Source organism: Triturus cristatus, chromosome 8 (assembly GCF_964204655.1).
Source record: "Triturus cristatus chromosome 8, aTriCri1.1, whole genome shotgun sequence".
NCBI lineage: Eukaryota > Metazoa > Chordata > Amphibia > Caudata > Salamandridae > Triturus > Triturus cristatus.
In genome coordinates, this window is record NC_140591.1 from 272,679,306 (window position 1) to 272,697,575 (window position 18,270).

Here is an 18,270-nt window from a genome sequence, read left to right on the forward strand (position 1 = left end):
AATCTGATAAGATCCCAGAACTTTATTCCCTTGTAGCCTGCAATGCATGGGTGGAACATTTTTCCAACATTTTTAATCATACTATAATCATGGGCAGAGAAATGGGGACTGACCGAACCTGCAGTTGGCCTCCAATCCCACTTAACATCTCTATTGATTTCGTTATTTGTGCTATTATTCTAGAGCTAGTGGAAGGGCCCCAGGACCGGATGGGGTCCCGGTAGAAGTTTTTAAGGCATCCAAAGAACTTTGGGAACTTATTTTAACTAGGATTTTCAACGCAGCTGTCTTAAGTATAATTCCCCAGTCCTGGTCTGTGTCAATAATCATCCCCATTTTTAAAAAAAGGTGACAAATCTGATCCTAAATGCTACCACCCCATTTCCCTCCTGGACTATTCTGTAAAATTGAGGCTGGAGGAATGGGCTTGGGAAAGTTCTATTATTTCCCCAGCCCAATATGGGTTCAGGAGGGGCCTGAGAACAATGGAACAATGTGTCAATTTAGATCTGTTAACAGGGAAATATACCAGGGCTAAGCCAGGGTCTCTGTACCTCTGCTTTGTAGATCTTAGAAGTGCGTTTGACCTCGTTGATCATTCTATCCTATGCTCAACCCTGACTAGCCTAAGTGCTCCCACAGCGATTATTTGTTCCCTGGCTTGCCTTTATAAGCAAATCAGCTACGGTTCACAAGGCAAATGGACACCTGATTTTAGTGTAGGTAAGGGTATTAGACGGGGATGCATATTAGTCCCTTTATTAGTTTCCCTTTTTATTAATGGAGTGGATGAAGCCTTGCAGGCACTTCAAACTGATGTACCCCTCATTACAGGGCGCCCTATGCATTGTTGTTATATGCCGATGATGCTGTAGTATGGATTGCAGAAATTTATGGTAGCCTCCGGGGGGTATATGGCATCCAAAAATATGATAATCAACAAATCCAAGACTTTTACAATATTATGCGGGAACCAACCAAATAAATCTCGGACTTTCTTTATGTTGTTGTTGTAGAGTTTTATATAGCGTGAACTAGACCCGAAGATATCGGGTATCAGAGCGCTTTACATGAGCACCAGTTTCGTTACACACGTACACATTCATTTTTGTTAGGCACGGGGAGATTAAGTGATTTGCCCAGAATCACAGGATGTGGAGCGTCGTTGTCGAGACTCGAACCCGGTTTCCCAGCTTCGAGGTCGTCCGCTCTAGCCATAAGGCTACGTCCTCTCCCCTATATCGAAGGCTCCCTAATCAACAGAGTTAATACAATTTGCTATCTGGGGGTCCAGTTTACAAGTAATGGCGCAACAGATTGTAAGTGCTAAACTGAATATGAGCAGGAATTGTGAGGGGATATTTAACTTTTCATCCAAACTGGGTCAGCGCCCCGTTAAAGAAATGATTGAGATTTACAAGGCTAAAGGATTACCTGCTGCTACATTTGGGGCTGGTCTTTGGGGGTGCACTACAAGCAAATCTCTTCAAATTGAAGAAAACACCTTTTTAAAACGGCTGCTGTGTTTGCCTGCATCAGCCCCATCCCTAATTGTGCATATAGAGGTAGGGTTGTTTTATATGGAGGGTCTTCTTTTAATGAAACCATTGTTGCTCTGGCTCTCCATCTGGATGAGAGAAGAAACTAGCTTTACCAAACTGATTATACTTGATTGTCTAAATTTGGATTATGCCTTTCACATTCCATGTCTGGCCTATATAGTTTCCAAGTTTAAGTCTGTGTTCCATCTGACAGTGGGGGAGGAGCCAGCACAGGAATTAGCATTAACTAAGAGTCACATTAAAGCTACTTTCAGTCTGTATAGGTCTGAAGCTAGACTTCGTGTATAGTCAAAGAAGACAATGGTTGCTATGTACATGTCCTTGGAAGTAAGGGAGTGGTGGCAGAAGTATTTGATGTGTTTTAAAAACAGCCAACACCGGTATGTTCTAACTAGATTCAGATGTGGTATAGTGAACCAATTGGTTGCATTTTCGAAGATGAATGCCCATACCCCTGACAAAACACCTTTTCCCTGCGATGGAGTAAGTGAGCAAAGCACACAGCACTTAATTTTATTCTGTACGTTTTATAAGGAGCTGTGATGTCAATATTTGAAACCTCTTTTTATTATGCACAATACCAAGTCATTTTTTGTCACACACCACAAAATGTAAATACCTGTATATCAACTGTACAAATTCAGCAGTTGGGAAAGCAAAAACAAAGCACATTTTTTTTGTAATTCTTAAGTGTGATATAAACAAGAGTTTAATAGGATCAAAACTCATCAATAAACTTTAGTTGGTGATGGGCAAATGATACATACTCACAGAAAATGATTTCCACACATTATCATTTGTGTACAACACAGTTGTAGCAGTAAAACTGTGTGTCTATGTAAATTAAGTGGCCATTTCAGAGGAAAATATTCTTCCTATAAATTACGGTGCGCTACCATACGATGCTTTAGTTACATTAAAAAACTCACCTGCCTCGTGTTTTTGTTCTCAAAAGTTTGGGAAGCAATGTATTAGAGGGATTTTTGAGCTTGGTTTTCAAAGCAATTAAGTGTCACACATAAGCACACTAGAACCATGGTAATCTTACACACACGCAATCTGAAAACTAGGCAGCTGTGCTGTGTGTAGTGAGAAAACTTTATCATCAGCAGAATCTTGAAATCACCTGGGTGGCGTGGGGCACGCTGTCGATGCCTTCGTGCCTCAGCAGGGTGTGCCTGGCTTTATTCTGTTTCCTCAGCAGTTTCTTTGCTTCTTTGGTAAGCTTAGGGAAGCTTTGCCGCTCACAGTCCATGATCAGCCTGTTGGGCATAAGAAGCAGCCATTAGCAAAGGAAACACAAGGCTTACAGTACTCGGTCTCTTGCACTTTGGTTCCACGATGAGGCCGATTATATCATTCACCTAAGGCAAGCATAAAAACAGGAAAAGGAAAAAATCTGAATATGGTTTAAACGAACAAACGTTTAGCGTCAGCGGTCAGTAAGAAGAGTCCTTCGTGGGCAATTAACATGAGAAATGTTTTCAAGACCAAAAAAAAGATTGCAGATAATAGCAGTTTACAGCTGATGTCACTAGGTGGCGCTCTGAGACCAAATATTCACACTGGTTTGGCTTCTCCAACGAGCATCTTTATCTGTAAGCATCTCCTTTGCGCAGCACAGCCCACAAAATTAGAACCTTTTGATTGGCTGGATATGTGTGTACCAAAAATGAAAATATGTGTTTTTTCAGAACTCTTGCTGATGTTTAGAGAAAAAATGCTTGAATTTCCAGAATATATTTGAAGTGACAAATCACAAGCATCCTGGGACCGGTTTCGGAGTAACACCCCTCATCAGCCAGGGTAGCTCGAATCCAGTGGCAAAGTGAGCAAGGGACCCACGTCTCGGCATACCCTGGGCTGGGTCTGAACCGAGGTGGCAAAGTGAGCTAAAGAACGATGATCGATTCAACCCAGATCTGTGACTGGGAGTGAGTGTCTGAAAAGTTTCAGCGCTCTGTCCATCATCTTCTTGTGTTTGCTTTGTTTGCCCTAAGCTGGCAGGGTATGCCCAGACGTGGGTCCGTTGCTCACTATGCCACTGGATTCAAGCTAGCCTGGCTGATATGGGGTTTACCCAGAAACCAGTCCTAGGATGCTTGTTTCCGGGGCAGGTAAGACCTGGCTTGGCCGTTCAGGCAGGACTGTTTCCATGAGGCATAGGGTGAAGACTGATTTGCATATGGCTGGGTCTGAACTTGGGTGGCAAAGTGAGCTGAAGAACGATAATGAAGTCAAACCAGATCTGTGACTGGGGGTGAGTGTCTGAAAAGGTTCACCGCTCCGTCCATCACCTCCTTGTGTAGACTATTTGCAAACATTCCTACCAGCACCTTTTCTGTGTTTGATGTAAAGCATTAAGTGGCCAAGGGTATTCCGGACATGGGTCCCTCGCTCGCTGCAGAAAATGATACAAGCTATACCTCGCTGATGAGGTCAAATAGAGCCAAAAATGATTTCAGGCTTGCTTGTGTTCCCTTCTAGTGGCAAACTGCCTGGCATTTCAGGATGCACTTTTCCCATGAGGAGAAGGGTCACTACTGATTTGCGTAGGTCGGGCCACTGTCTTAAGCGGCACATTGGGCAAAACATTTTGGCCTTGAATGCTGCCCCAATAGATTGCCAGTGACTATACTAGCTGTAGGACTTCCTCTCATCAACATTTGTGTGTTTTTACATGAACAATGTGTACAGGCTTTGTGCAGTCACTAAAAGTGAAGGGAGACTGTAGGAGAGTGGCATCGACTGCATAGTTGCCCCCAACTTTTTGCTGATGTTTTGACTGTTTTATGACTCTAGCCAGGCTGTGGCCCTGCTATCCAGGACCCCAGCCTATCTGCTTCCTCTCTAAACCGGTGTGAGTACCCTAGGTACAACCCAATTGGATTCGGCATACACCGCCTGGAACCGGTTCAGGGGCATCCTGCCCCTTGCCCAGGCGGGAAACACACAAAGGGCCACCCTTTCCCGCCTAACCTCCCATTGGTGGGCTCTGATCTGGACCCTCCCCTAATCTTTGGATAAAGGTGAATACTGTGTCCCCAGAGCCTCAGATTAATCTTGGACTTCACAGACTTGACCTTCGACGAGCTGCTGCCCAGCTGACTGAAGAAATCTCCCTTGGGGTAAAGGAGTTACCCCCTGCTTGGCAGGCACCTGAAACACTGCAAGTGACCCGGTTGGAACTTCACTGCTCCTTCGGACATCGATGACTCCTCTCGACCTTGAGGTGGGTTTCCTAGCATCCCAGAGGCCAGTGAGTGTGCACAGCAAGTCTGAGCACCGTGGACCGCGTGGGTGCCGAGATCCCCAATACCCCAGGACACCGGCCACCTCTTGCACAGCACACGACCCCGACCAGTGGGAAAATTGTGCTTTGGCCCAATATTGAGCCAACCTCCCAGCAGTAACTGTGCCAAAGATCAGCGCCCTAACCCACTCCGGTGGCCCGTGGGAACACTTTTACGCACACCAAATTGCTGCCTCCCGCGGTCCCTTGTCTTTCGACTGGTGGGCCCTAGCGGAGGTCAATCTTTACTTTTAAGAGTTCCCCTGGTTGCTCCAGGCCTGCTCTACAGTCTCCTCGCTGGAGACCTCGCTCAGACCTCGTGGGTCTGCACCAGTAGCTGATTTGTTCATCTTGCATGGGTTGCGGTTGCCAAAGCTTAGTGGATCCAATCCGGACACTAACACCGCAGCGACCCTCATCCTTCGTGGGACAGTCGCCCTCCAGAAGCTGGCCTTCCTTGAAGCCTCCCGGAGCCCGTGTCTGCAGATCCAAGCTACACCTCTTCCAGCTGGAAGCACCCGACATTGAAGGGCTCTTTCTCCTGAGCTCCCTGGTCACTGTGCCGTGACCCAGACTCTGTCCCCTCTGCTTTCAGGTTCTTCTCTTCAAGATCTACAACTTCATTCTTCACGACATCATCGACGCTTTTGGCTAGCAGCAGTTTTGTACATTTTCCCATTAAAAATCAGCCCGCGACCCGACATCGAAAACGACCTATGCACACGGCTTCCCTGGGGCAGGTAACAGTGGTACCTCGGTACTCTCGTGGTGGTGGGCTCTTCAAAAGCTTAACTCTAAGCTCCTGAATTTAAACTCCTGCTAGAAGTGTTTTTAATCTCGTAAAGTTTAACCGCGACATTCTCCATAGGCTTTAATAGAGATCCCGATAGCAGCTAATACCACTGCACGCGTCTCTCGTGGGTCCCCTTCCTCACTACCTTGGGTGGATTCTTAAGGGGCCAGCGATCCTAAATGCCCTAGGCATTGTCTGTAGAATTGTCGTGGTTCTTATACCACTTTTTTAATATATGGTTTGGTCCCCCCCTGGGGCCCTGTGATTCCAGTGCTATTTATTGTATCTATCAATGTTTGTTTGAATTGTACCTTTACCTCTAGCCTCATAAAGAGACTTGTGGGATTCTGTTTAGAATAAATACATATATTTTATATATATACCTGTGTGGACTACTCTTTCATTTGGTCATTCAAGAGGTTATCTGTGGTAAAACAATAAGCTTAACACTCCTTCAAGACTTAGCCTGAAGGCTGCTCGCCACAGCTACCACTAGGATAGCTTTCTTTAAAGGTTGTCTTTAACCTATCACCATAAGACTCGAATTGGACGGGTGCAAGGTGTCCCCTATAACTAGAGGACAGTATATGCCAGGCCAACTTCTCACATTGGTGTGCAGCGGTTGGATTCAAGCTTGCCATTGTTTTACCAGATAACAAATTGAATTTCTAAAGTGAAAGCCACTTGGTACTAAAGGTACATATAAATTCAAGCTTAGAATATAATAAGTTCTACTGAATTTAGGAGTTGTGTGTAGAGGGTTTAGCACACCTTGACTACAACTCAAGAAAGGGTTCAGTAGGCCACACCTAGTGTAGGTAGATACACCAGTACCACTACACTAGAAATGTCTTTAAGTTCAGGTGCCCATAAGGCTCTGGAAGGATCCCAAAGGGTCCCAGTCGACAAGTATGATAATCTCTCCTTTGCTGAGCTTAGGGAGATGTGCACCACTAGGCAACTTAAGACAAACAAAGGTGCCAACACTCAACGTCTCAGGGAAATCCTGCTCATAGCAGACTTCAAGCAGACTTTAGTGTCTGAAGGGGTAGACAGGTTGGGTGGGCATCCCCCAGAAGAGGACACCCCAGGGGTGGACTCTGATGAGGACCAGGAAGAGGAAGATGAACTTGACCTGGGTGAAGCAAACCACTCACAACATGGAGGTGATGGCCCAAGAGCCACTCCCTCCAACCCTAAAGGGAGAGTGGTGGATCCAAACAGAAGGAACAGATCCCCCTCAGAGGAGTCTAACCATTCTGGGAGATCCAAAAGGACCTCTGCCTCTTCTCAGAGAAGAGAATCCTCCCAAGAGAGGAAATGCAGACTGATCCAGTTTAAGCCGGCTAAACTTCAGCTCAGGAGAGAACAGTTAGCATTAGACAGGGAGTCCCTGGAGCTTCAGAAAGCTTCAAGAAAGTGGGGTCTAGAGACCCCTGGTGGCAGTAATGAAACCCCTAGAGTTAGAGAGAAAGCTCCTGACAATAGGAACCTTCATTAAGATTGTGCCCCCCTATCATACAGGGGATGATATCCACAAATGGATCACTGCACTTGAGAGGGCCTGTAAAGTACAAAGGGTCCCAGTAGAGCAGTGGGCAGCAATCTCATGGCTCTCCTTTGCAGACAAAGGAAGAGACAAGCTCCTCTGTGTTAGGGAAGAGGATGCAGATGATTATTATATCTTGAGAGATGCTTTGATAGATGGGTTTGGTCTAACCACTGATCAATACAGGTTAAAGTTCAGAGATTCCCAGAAAGCACAGAATCAAGATTGGATAGACTTTGTAGATTGTGCTACCAAGGCACTGGAAGGTTGGTTAACTGGCAGTAAAGTAAATGATTACCAAGGATTGTACAATCTCATAATGAGGGAGCAGATCCTTAATAATTGTCAGAATCAGCTCTTACATCAGCACCTGGTGGACTCAGATCTGACCTCTCCCCACGAATTGGGAAAGAAGGCAGACAAATGGGTCAGAACCAGGATCAAGCAGAAGGTCCAGCCCTTGGGGGGTGCAACTAAAAAGGAAGATGCCAAAAACTCTGAGAAGGGTGGGGAAAAGGGAAAAGACCAGCAGTCTTCAACAGGCCCCCAAAAAGCAGCATCTGATAATACCCAGTCCAACAAGGCTAAGCAGCCAAGGAAGCCATGGTGTAAAATCTGTAAGCAGAAAACCCATTGGACTTCAGATTGTAATAAGGCCAAAGACTCCACAAGTACCACACCTGCCCCTAAGGCACCTGTTCCCCCTAGTCCAGCTATAGGTGGTGGTACACAAAACAAGGGCATAGTAGGGTTGACCCTGGGATCTGGAGAGGACTCTGGCCTAGTCAGAACTCCTACTCAGGCTGTATTAGTTTGTGATGGGGACTTGTCCCTATTTGTGAGTCCCAGTGGTCTGGGCAAATACAAGCAACAGCCTAGAATAAATGGAAGGGAGTCACTAGCTTACAGGGACACAGGAGCCAGTGTCACCATGGTGACTAAGGACCTCGTGGACCCTAGCCAGATCATACTTGGGGAAACTTACCAAGTGACCAATGCAAGCAACGTCAGTACTAACCATGCTCTGGCAGTCTCTTAGGGAGGGGTAACTGGCCTGAAGAAGGTTGTGGTGAGTGCAGACCTACCAGTGGAATGTTTGCTAGGGAATGATTTGGAGACCTCAGCATGGGCTGAGGTGGAGCTAACTACCCATGCAGCAATGTTGGGTATACCAGCAGAAGTATTTGCCCTGACAAGGTCAAAAGCAAAGCTGACAGGAACTGAACAGGCCTTGGATCCTGGAAGAATGGACCAAGGACCTTCCAAGAGGAGGAATAGCAGGGGTAAGGCAGGGGTAAGGCAGTGCCTTCCCCCCAGGATCAGTCTGTAGAGACTCTTTTAGCAGAAGAGGATCTGGCTCCTGAAGAAGGAACTGTCCCAGATGAACTGGAACCTGATCAGGTTGAGTTCTTGGGGACAGGGGGACCTTCTAAGGCAGACTTGAGCCTGGAGCAGCAGAGCTGCCCCACTCTTGAACCCCTCAGACAGCAAGATGCTGCTGAGGCTGCAGGGAATGCCAGTGGAACCCATAAGATATATTAGGATGATTGACTCCTTTACTCTGAGGGTCGAGACCCCAAGCCTGGTGCAGACAGGAGGTTGGTCATACCTCAGAAGTTTAGGGGTTTCCTACTCACACTGGCCCATGATATTCCCTTAGCAGGACACCTAGGCCAAAATAAGACTTGAGACAGAATTGTCCCTCACTTTCATTGGCCCCAAATGAGTGAGGACTGCAAGAGCTTTTGTAGCTCTTGCATTACCTGTCAAGCCATTGGCAAGGCAGGTAAGTCCACAAAGGCCCCCCTGATACCATTACCTGTGGTGGGGGTTCCCTTTGAACGGGTGGGGATTGACATTGTTGGTCCCCTTGACCCACCAACAGCATCTGGGCACAGGTTCATTCTGGTGGTAGTGGATCATGCCACCAGATACCCAGGAGCTATTCCCCTGAGGACCATCACAGCACCTGTGGTGGCAAGGGCCCTCCTGGGAATCTTTTCCAGGGTGGGTTTTCCCAAGGAGGTATTGTCTGACCGAGGTACAAACTTTATGAGTAGTTACCTCAAGGCAATGTGGAAGGAGTGTGGTGTTAACTATAGGTTCACCACCCCTTATCATCCTCAATGCAATGGCCTTGTTGAGAGATTCAACAAGGCCTTAAAGGGTATGATCAAAGGGCTCCCAGAAAAGCTTAGGCGAAAATGGGATGTTCTTCTGCCCTGCCTTCTCTTTGCATACAGGGAAGTGCCACAGAAGGGGGTTGGCTATAGCCCCTTTGAACTTGTGTTTGGCCATCCTGTTAGAGGGTCACTCTGTCTAGTGAAGGAGGGATGGGTGTTACCTCTCAAACCTCCTAAACAGGATATTGTGGACTATGTACTTGGTCTCCGCTCCCGGATGGCTGAGTACATGAAGAAGGCAACTAAAAACCTGGAGGCAAGTCAGGAATTACAGAAAGCCTGGCATGACCAAAAGGCTGTACTGGTGGTGTACCAGCCATGACAGAAGGTATGGGTGTTGGAGCCAGTGGCCCCAGCAGCTCTCCAAGATAAATGGAGTGGACCCCATACCATACTGGGAAAGAAGGGTGAGGTTACCTATTTGGTAGACCTTGGCACTCCCAGAAGTCCCCACAGGGTACTTCATGTAAATAGACTGAAAGCATATGTGGACAGGGCTGACAGGGCTTGCTCATGGCAACAGATGAGGGACAGGAGGAAGAGAGTGACCCTCTCCCAGACCTGCTCTCTCAGAACCCTGACGATGGGTCAGTTGATGGAGTAGCCTTGGCAGGCAGCCTCACTGACCAGCAGCAATCAGACTGTAGACAAGTTCTTCAGTCTTACAGACATATGTTTTCACTGACTCCAAGTCATACCCCCTGGTGCACTCATGAAGTAGACACTGGGGACAGTCTGCCTGTGAAGAATAAGATCTACAGGCAACCTGACCATGTCAGGGACTGCATAAGGACAGAAGTCCAAAAGATGTTGGAATTAGGAGTGATTGAGCCCTCAGAGAGCCATTGGGCTAGCCCAGTAGTCCTAGTACCAAAACCTCACATCCAGGATGGTAAGAGAGAGATGAGGTTCTGTGTTGACTACAGGGGACTCAATGCAGTCACTAAGACTGATGCACATCCAATTCCCAGAGCAGATGAGCTCATAGATAGATTGGCCTCAGCCAAGTATCTGAGCACATTTGATCTGACAGCTGGCTACTGGCAGATAAGGTTAGCTGAGTCTGCAAAAGCCCAAACAGCATTTTCAACCCCTGGTGGGCACTATCAATTTATTGTGATGCCCTTTGGTTTGAAAAATGCACCTGCCACTTTTCAAAGGTTGGTGAACCAAGTCCTCTCAGGCCTGGAAGACTTTAGTGCAGCATATCTAGATGATATTGCTGTCTTCAGCTCCACCTGGGAGGTTCACCTGATCCACCTGAGGAAAGTTTTGGAAGCCCTGCAAAAGGCAGGACTCACTATCAAGGCTACTAAGTGCCAGATAAGGCAGAGTCAGGTTGTGTACCTGGGCCACCTTGTAGGTGGAGGCCAGGTTCAACCACTTCAGAGTAAAATCCAGACCATCATGGACTGGGTTGCTCCAACCACCCAGACTCAGGTCCGAGCTTTCTTAGGCCTGACTGGTTATTACAGAAGGTTTGTAAAGGGATATGGATCCATTGTGACCCCCTTGAATGACCTAACCTCTAAGAGGATGCCCAAGAAGGTTCAGTGGACTGTCAGCTGTCAGAAAGCTTTTGATGACCTAAAACAGGCTATGTGGTCTGCTCTAGTGCTCCAAAGCCCCAACTTCTCCAAAGAATTCATAGTTCAAACTGATGCTTCTGAGGTGGGGGTAGGTGCTGTATTATCACAACTGAATGAAGAGGGCCAGGATCAACCAGTAGCTTTTATTAGCAGAAGGTTGACCCCCAGAGAGAAACGTTGTTCAGCTATAGAGAGGGAGGCCTTTGCTGTGGTCTGGGCCTTGAAGAAGCTGAGGCCACACTTGTTTGGCACTCACTTCCTTGTTCAAACAGACCATAAGCCCCTCCTATGGCTAAAACAGATGAAGGGTGAAAACCCCAAACTGCTCAGGTGGTCCATTTCCCTACAGGGGAAGGACTGTACAGTGGAACATAGACCTGGAAGCAACCATGCCAATGCGGAAGGCCTCTCCAGATATTTCCACTTAGAACATGAAGACTCAACTGGTCAAGGTTAGTGTAATGTCCCTGCGTTGGAGGGGGGGGGGTTATGTAGGAGAGTCGCATCGACTGCATAGTTGCCCCCAACTTTTTGCTGATGTTTTGACTGTTTTATGACTCTAGCCAGGCTGTGGCCCTGCTATCCAGGACCCCAGCCTATCTGCTTCCTCTCTAAACCGATGTGAGTACCCTAGGTACAACCCAATTGGATACTGAGGATACCCAGTCAGCCCCTTGTAGATGGTACCCTAGGTACCCAGGGCATGGGTCCCTCAAAGGCCTACCTGGGCTGCAGCACTTATTGTGCCACCCTGGGACAGCCATACAAACTGACACCACCAGACCACTACTGTAGTCTGGGTAAGGTGGTGCTCGCATCCCTTACAGGGATACAGGTACCCTGTATCCCACCCTATTACAACACATATACTCTCATAGGTCACCCCTATAGCAGGCCTTGGTAATCCTACAAGGCAGGGTGCTGAGGTATGTGTGAGGGGGACCCCTACGTGAGTAGGGCCCCTCTGCAACCTTCATTAAAACTAGTGTGAGGTTGTTTGTAGTGCAGCCATACCATATACTCTTAACCGCATTATAAGTAATCGCGATAGCGTGATAACTTGAGAGTGGCTGCACAGAACCATATCGTGTTTGGTGTCAAACATGTAGGAATCATACCCCCAGTCCAGCCATGGGCATGAGGGCACGATTCCCCCCTGCTAGAGGGCCTATATGGGAAAAGCGGCAGAATTTAGACACCAATTTAAAAGTGCACACGTAGTACAAAATGGATGCTACCCGCCACCCACACGACTCTGGCTGCCTGTTGCTGGGCAAAACCCCAGCCTCGGCAGCTGGACAATAGGGATCCTGTTGCAGGGAGGTGCTCCCACCTCCCCAGACAGACTATGTGGATTGGAACTGGGTGGGTGCACCATAGGATGCCTTTCGAAGTTGCACGTAGGCTGCTACAGCGCATACATTCTGCATACACAACCTGGAACCGGTTCAGGGGCATCCTGCACCTTGCCCAGGCGGGAAACACACAAAGGGGAGAGGGTGTAGCCACCCTTTCCCGCCTAACCTCCCATTGGTGGGCTCTGATCTGGACCCTCCCCTAATCTTTGGATAAAGGTGAATACTGTGTCCCCAGAGCCTCAGATTAATCTTGGACTTCACAGACTTGACCTTCGACGAGCTGCTGCCCAGCTGACTGAAGAAATCTCCCTTGGGGTAAAGGAGTTACCCCCCTGCATGGCAGGCACCTGAAACACTGCAAGTGACCCGGTTGGAACTTCGCTGCTCCTTCGGACATCGACGACTCCTCTCGACCTTGAGGTGGGTTTCCTAGCATCCCAGAGGCCAGTGAGTGTGCACAGCAAGTCTGAGCACCGTGGACCGCGTGGGTGCCGAGATCCCCAATACCCCAGGACACCGGCCACCTCTTGCACAGCACACGACCCCGACCAGTGGGGAAGTTGTGCTTTGGCCCAATATTGAGCCAACCTCTCAGCAGTAACTGTGCCAAAGATCAGCACCCTAACCCACTCCGGTGGCCCGTGGGCACACTTTTACACACGCCAAATTGCTGCCTCCCGCGGTCCCTTGTCTTTCGACTGGTGGGCCCTAGCGGAGGTCAATCTTTACTTTTAAGAGTTCCCCTGGTTGCTCCAGGCCTGCTCTACAGTCTCCTCGCTGGAGACCTCGCTCAGACCTCGTGGGTCTGCACCAGTAGCTGATTTGTTCATCTTGCGTGGGTTGCAGTTGCCAAGGCTTAGTGGATCCAATCCGGACACTAACACTGCAGCGACCCTCATCCTTCGTGGGACAGTCGCCCTCCAGAAGCTGGCCTTCCTTGAAGCCTCCCGGAGCCCGTGGCTGCAGATCCAAGCTACACCTCTTCCACCTGGAAGCACCCGACATTGAAGGGCTCTTTCTCCTGAGCTCCCTGGTCACTGTGCCGTGACTCAGACTCTGTCCCCTCTGCTTTCAGGTTCTTCTCTTCAAGATCTACAACTTCATTCTTCACGACATCATCAACGCTTTTGGCTAGCAGCAGTTTTGTACATTTTCCCATTAAAAATCAGCCCGCGACCCGACATCGAAAACGTCCTATGCACCCGGCTTACCTGGGGCAGGTAACAGTGGTACCTCGGTACTCTCGTGGTGGTGGGCTCTTCAAAAGCTTAACTCTAAGCTCCTGAACTTAAACTCCTGCTAGAAGTGTTTTTAATCTTGTAAAGTTTAACCGCGACATTCTCCATAGGCTTTAATAGAGATCCCGATAGCAGCTATTACCACTGCACGCGTCTCCCGTGGGTCCCCTTCCTCACTACCTTGGGTGGATTCTTAAGGGGCCAGCGATCCTAAATGCCCTAGGCATGGGTCTGTAGAATTGTCGTGGTTCTTATACCACTTTTTTAATATATGGTTTGGTCCCCCCCTGGGGCCCTGTGATTCCAGTGCTATTTATTGTATCTATCAATGCTTGTTTGAATTGTAACTTTACCTCTAGCCTCATAAAGAGACTTGTGGGATTCTGTTTAGAATAAATACATATATTTTATATATATACCTGTGTGGACTACTCTTTCATTTGGTCATTCAAGAGGTTATCTATGGTAAAACAATAAGCTTAACACTCCTTCAAGACTTAGCCTGAAGGCTGCTCTCCACAGCTACCACTAGGATAGCTTTCTTTAAAGGTTGTCTTTAACCTATCACCATAAGACTCGAATTGGACTGGTGCAAGGTGTCCCCTATAACTAGAGGACAGCATATGCCAGGCCAACTTCTCACAGAGACAATTAGCAAAGTTGGCTGAACCCTTGTCCCATGCTGTGTGCGATGGTGGGCATAAGCAAAATGTGAATGACAATTTAACAGACCAGTAGATGAAGCCCGCTAACCAATAGCCACTGTATGTATCTATATCATGCATGATAGTTTTGGTAAAACAATAGTCTGGCAAAACAGCTAATGCAGTCTTAAAGGACAAACCTGAAAATATTCATCTAGTGTATTGTATGATTTAATGATTAGAATGTTAGCACCAAAGATGCACAAAAAGTGGTAAATGGAAATGCTTGACTGTTAGACTTGGGGGTCTCTAGTTGGCACAGGTATGCACTTGTGACAAATAGGGACCCTCGCCTCTAGTCAGGTACACTCCTAAAATAACCCCTGCTCACCCCCTTGGTAGCTTGGCACGAGCAGACAGGCTTATCTCAGAGGCAGTGTGTAAAGCATTTGTGAACACATACAGTAATCTAGTGACAACACTACAGATGGACACCACACAGGTTTTATATAAAAAATAAGTACTCTTTATATAGATTTACCACAAGACCATTAAACGACAAAAATACACAATACTGTTACTTTAGATGGTAGAATTTTGCTTAGTTCTCTTTAGTTCTTAAATGCGACACTTTAAGTCAGTGTACCTTTTAGATGCGACACGCAGGGCAACGAAGTTGATGCGTTGAAGATTTTGGTGCAAAGAAATAAAGACGTGAAGATCTTCCAGATGCGGCACGCTTCTCCGATGTTGCGAGAAGACTCGATACAATGCGTCAGCTGCAGCGGCAACACACTTTACACGATGCGATGGCAGCGGCCATGGCAGCGACACTCTTCTCCGATGTTGAGAGACGCTTCCGCTCTATGCGATGCTGCAGCGGCGACACCCCTGTACGCGATGCAATGACAACAGCTCTGACGGCGGCACGCTTCTCCGTGGATGTGAGGCGCTTTTCTTGATGCGGTGTAATGCGACAACTATGATGGCTGCGATGGCGACACGCTTCTTCCTCGATGCGAAACTCTTCTCTTGATGCGGTGCAATGCGTCAGCTGCGATGGTGACACGCTTCTTCGGCGTTGCGAGGCACTTCCTGGATGATGCGAGACGCTTCCGCTCGATGTGACAGCTATCAAGGAACGTGCTTACTTTCTACAGCTGCAGGGGTGACATACTTTACATGATGCGACGGCAGCGGCTCCGACGGCGGCACGCTTCTCCTTCTTGAGTCGCGCTTCCAGCTCCTTGCGACACGCAGTCCCTCAGAAGGCCCAACAACAGCAGCCGAGATATTTTGTCAACTCCAAAACACAGACCACTATTGTAGGCTTCCTAGGGACCCCACTAAGGAATTACAAGGCCTTATACTCCAAATTACCACTGAAGCTAAAGATGACGGCTTCCTTAGCCAGAAAGAATTCCAATTTCTCAATGCAAAATCACCCAGATTACCAGTTATCTACACAAAACCCAACATTCATAAACAGCAGACTACTCCACCTGGCCGCCCAATAGTTTCCGGATACGGCTCCATATTGGAACCATTAGGCCAATATGTCAACTTTTTCATTAAGGACTTTGTACCTAAAACCCAGTGCTACATCAGGGATAGCATGGATATGATTAATATGGTTGAACATCATCCCTTCAACACTACTGAGGATTTGCTCTGCACTCTGGATGTGGAATCACTTTATACTAATATCCCACAGTTTTTTGCTCTCACAGTGATTCAACAGACTCTTGACTCAAGACCTAGACCACATGCAGTCCCCACATTATTTCTTTTGAAATTACTTGAACTATGTCTTACCAGAAACTTTTTCAGCTTTGATGATGGATTCTTCCAGCAGGTTAAAGGCACTTCGATGGGCGCAATTTATGCCCCGAACTTGGCCATTCTCTGTATGGATTTTTTGGAAACCACCATCATTTTGTCACCCACTAACCCCTTTCACTCTGGGGTTAAATTATGGCGCCGATATATCGACGACGTCTTCCTAATCTGGCATAACAATGAGGACACGCTGAATAAATTTTTACATTGGCTTAACAATAACTGCCTAGGTCTTCAGTTCACACTTTCTATTGATTCTTCTGCCATTCCTTTTCTTGATCTCACCATATACCAAGCCAATGGTGAACTCCTCACCAAACTCTACAGAAAACCCACTGAAAGCAACACACTATTGAGATATGAGAGTAACCACCCCAGGGCTCTGAGGGACTCTCTACCTTACTCTCAATTCTTGCGAATCAGACGCAATTGTTTCTCTATCCTCTCAGATAAACTAAAAACCCATGGCTACCCAAAGCGCCTTGTTCGCAATGCTCAGAAACGCGCTTGGTATTGTCCCAGAGAAGTCTTGCTCTCACCCAAACCCAAAAAAGACATGAAAACAATAGTTTGCGTAACCACCTTCTCTGTAATTTCCAACCCCATTCGCAACTCTATCCTTAAACACTGGCCCACATTAAATGTTGGTACGCTTAATCTAGAACGGCCAATGTTGGCCTTTCGAAAGAATTGCAATTTGAAAGCCCACCTAGTGAGAGCTGCTATCCCCAAAACAGCACCCCCACTTACACTGAATGCACATTGGGGTCTGACACCTTTGACTGGGCACGCAAAATGTGGCAACTGCAATATGTGCGAATGTACAATGGAAGGCAAAACTTTTTCTTTTGACAAAATTGTTATTAAGTCTAATGGTTTTTCTAATTGTAACACATGCATCATAATCTATTTGATTCAATGCCCCTGTAATAAGAACTACATTGGCCAGACCACCCAGAAAATCAAAACAAGAATTGGACAACACCGAAGTAGAATCTGATGCAATGTCCTAAATGCGCCACTGGTCGAACATTTTAACCTTGCCCGCCACCAGGATAACGAGCTCAAGAGGACAGTATTAAGAACCATCAAGTTGCCACCGAGAGGCGCCGACTTGGCACAAATCCTTAACAAAGAGGAGCTGAAGCTCATTATTCGTTTGGACACAATACGCAATGGCCTCAACAGAAATGAGGATTGGATGACCTTAATTTGAAATTTGGAACAATTGTTCTGTGACCATATAACCTGCTCAAGTACTGTTTAATTGCTACATGTGGTTCGTGTAGTTCTACTGCAATTTCATCGTAAAGGGTTTTAATTTTGTACTATTTCTTGCTAATATAATCCTCTATTATCACTGTCCTCCTTGATTTCACCCTTACTGACCCAACATGGCCGCCACACAATCCCACACCTTGCTGACGAATTAGCTCACTGCACGTCGAGAACACGTCGCAATCATGCCTCATCACGTGTCTAAACACTGTTGCTTAAACCAGGCTTTCACGGGCTTCACTTCACCAGCGATCGCGCTAGTCACCGGCACTTAGGTAAGTCACTGCCTGGTTCTGCTCTGGTCCTCTCCCGCTCAGGCTCCCCAATCCGATCCTCATCGCCTTCCTCCCTTGTTTTCCCCCCTTTTTTCCCCCCCCCTTAGGCCAACCCTTGGATCGACAAGCTGCCTTCCTCCCACACGGACGCCTAGATCCCTCTCATCGGCGCCGTCTCTCGCTACCAACTCTGCCCCAATTCCGCAGGTTGGTTACTATCCCGTATTAATTGGTTGAGTTACAGGCAATCACCCCCCTTATCCGCAACCCTCCCATCACATCTCGCCATTCCCTGTAATATTTACCCTTCTCTCCTCAGAAGCCCAAATGAACGGAAACCTTCGGGAATTCATCTTATTCTCCAATTACCGTAGTTGGTTCCTACATCTAACTCCCCGGTGAGTCCTTACCCCTTGTTCCTTACCTCTCCACCTTATCTCCCCATCCCCTTCTTAACAATTCCATTTCTTCCTTAGAAGCCATTCCACCCGGGATCCTCCGGTTCTTCTACGTTGAACCCTTCACGGCCAGCCCCTTGCAACGCGGGGTTAGTATTAGCTAGCGCAACCGTCTTAATTTTAATCATCGCCCCTACTTTAAACAACCACCCACCATCTACCCACTCTGGTATTCCCGCTCGGCACCTTCACCATACGGCCATTAAAATTAA

At 47.4% G+C, this 18,270-nt stretch overlaps 1 protein-coding gene across 4 annotated transcripts in view; it reads right to left on the minus strand.

Moving 5' to 3' along the window:
- ALKBH8 (alkB homolog 8, tRNA methyltransferase) overlaps positions 1-18,270 on the minus strand; it is a 438,016-nt gene that overhangs the window by 397,777 nt on the left and 21,969 nt on the right. For all 4 annotated transcript variants that reach the window (XM_085621497.1, XM_085621495.1, XM_085621496.1 and 1 more), the window contains one exon: positions 2,689-2,824. In XM_085621497.1, the coding sequence (XP_085477623.1) occupies positions 2,689-2,817 (129 nt within the window). In that variant the 5' untranslated portion in view covers positions 2,818-2,824. Of the gene's footprint in view, positions 1-2,688; positions 2,825-18,270 lie in introns of those variants that run through there.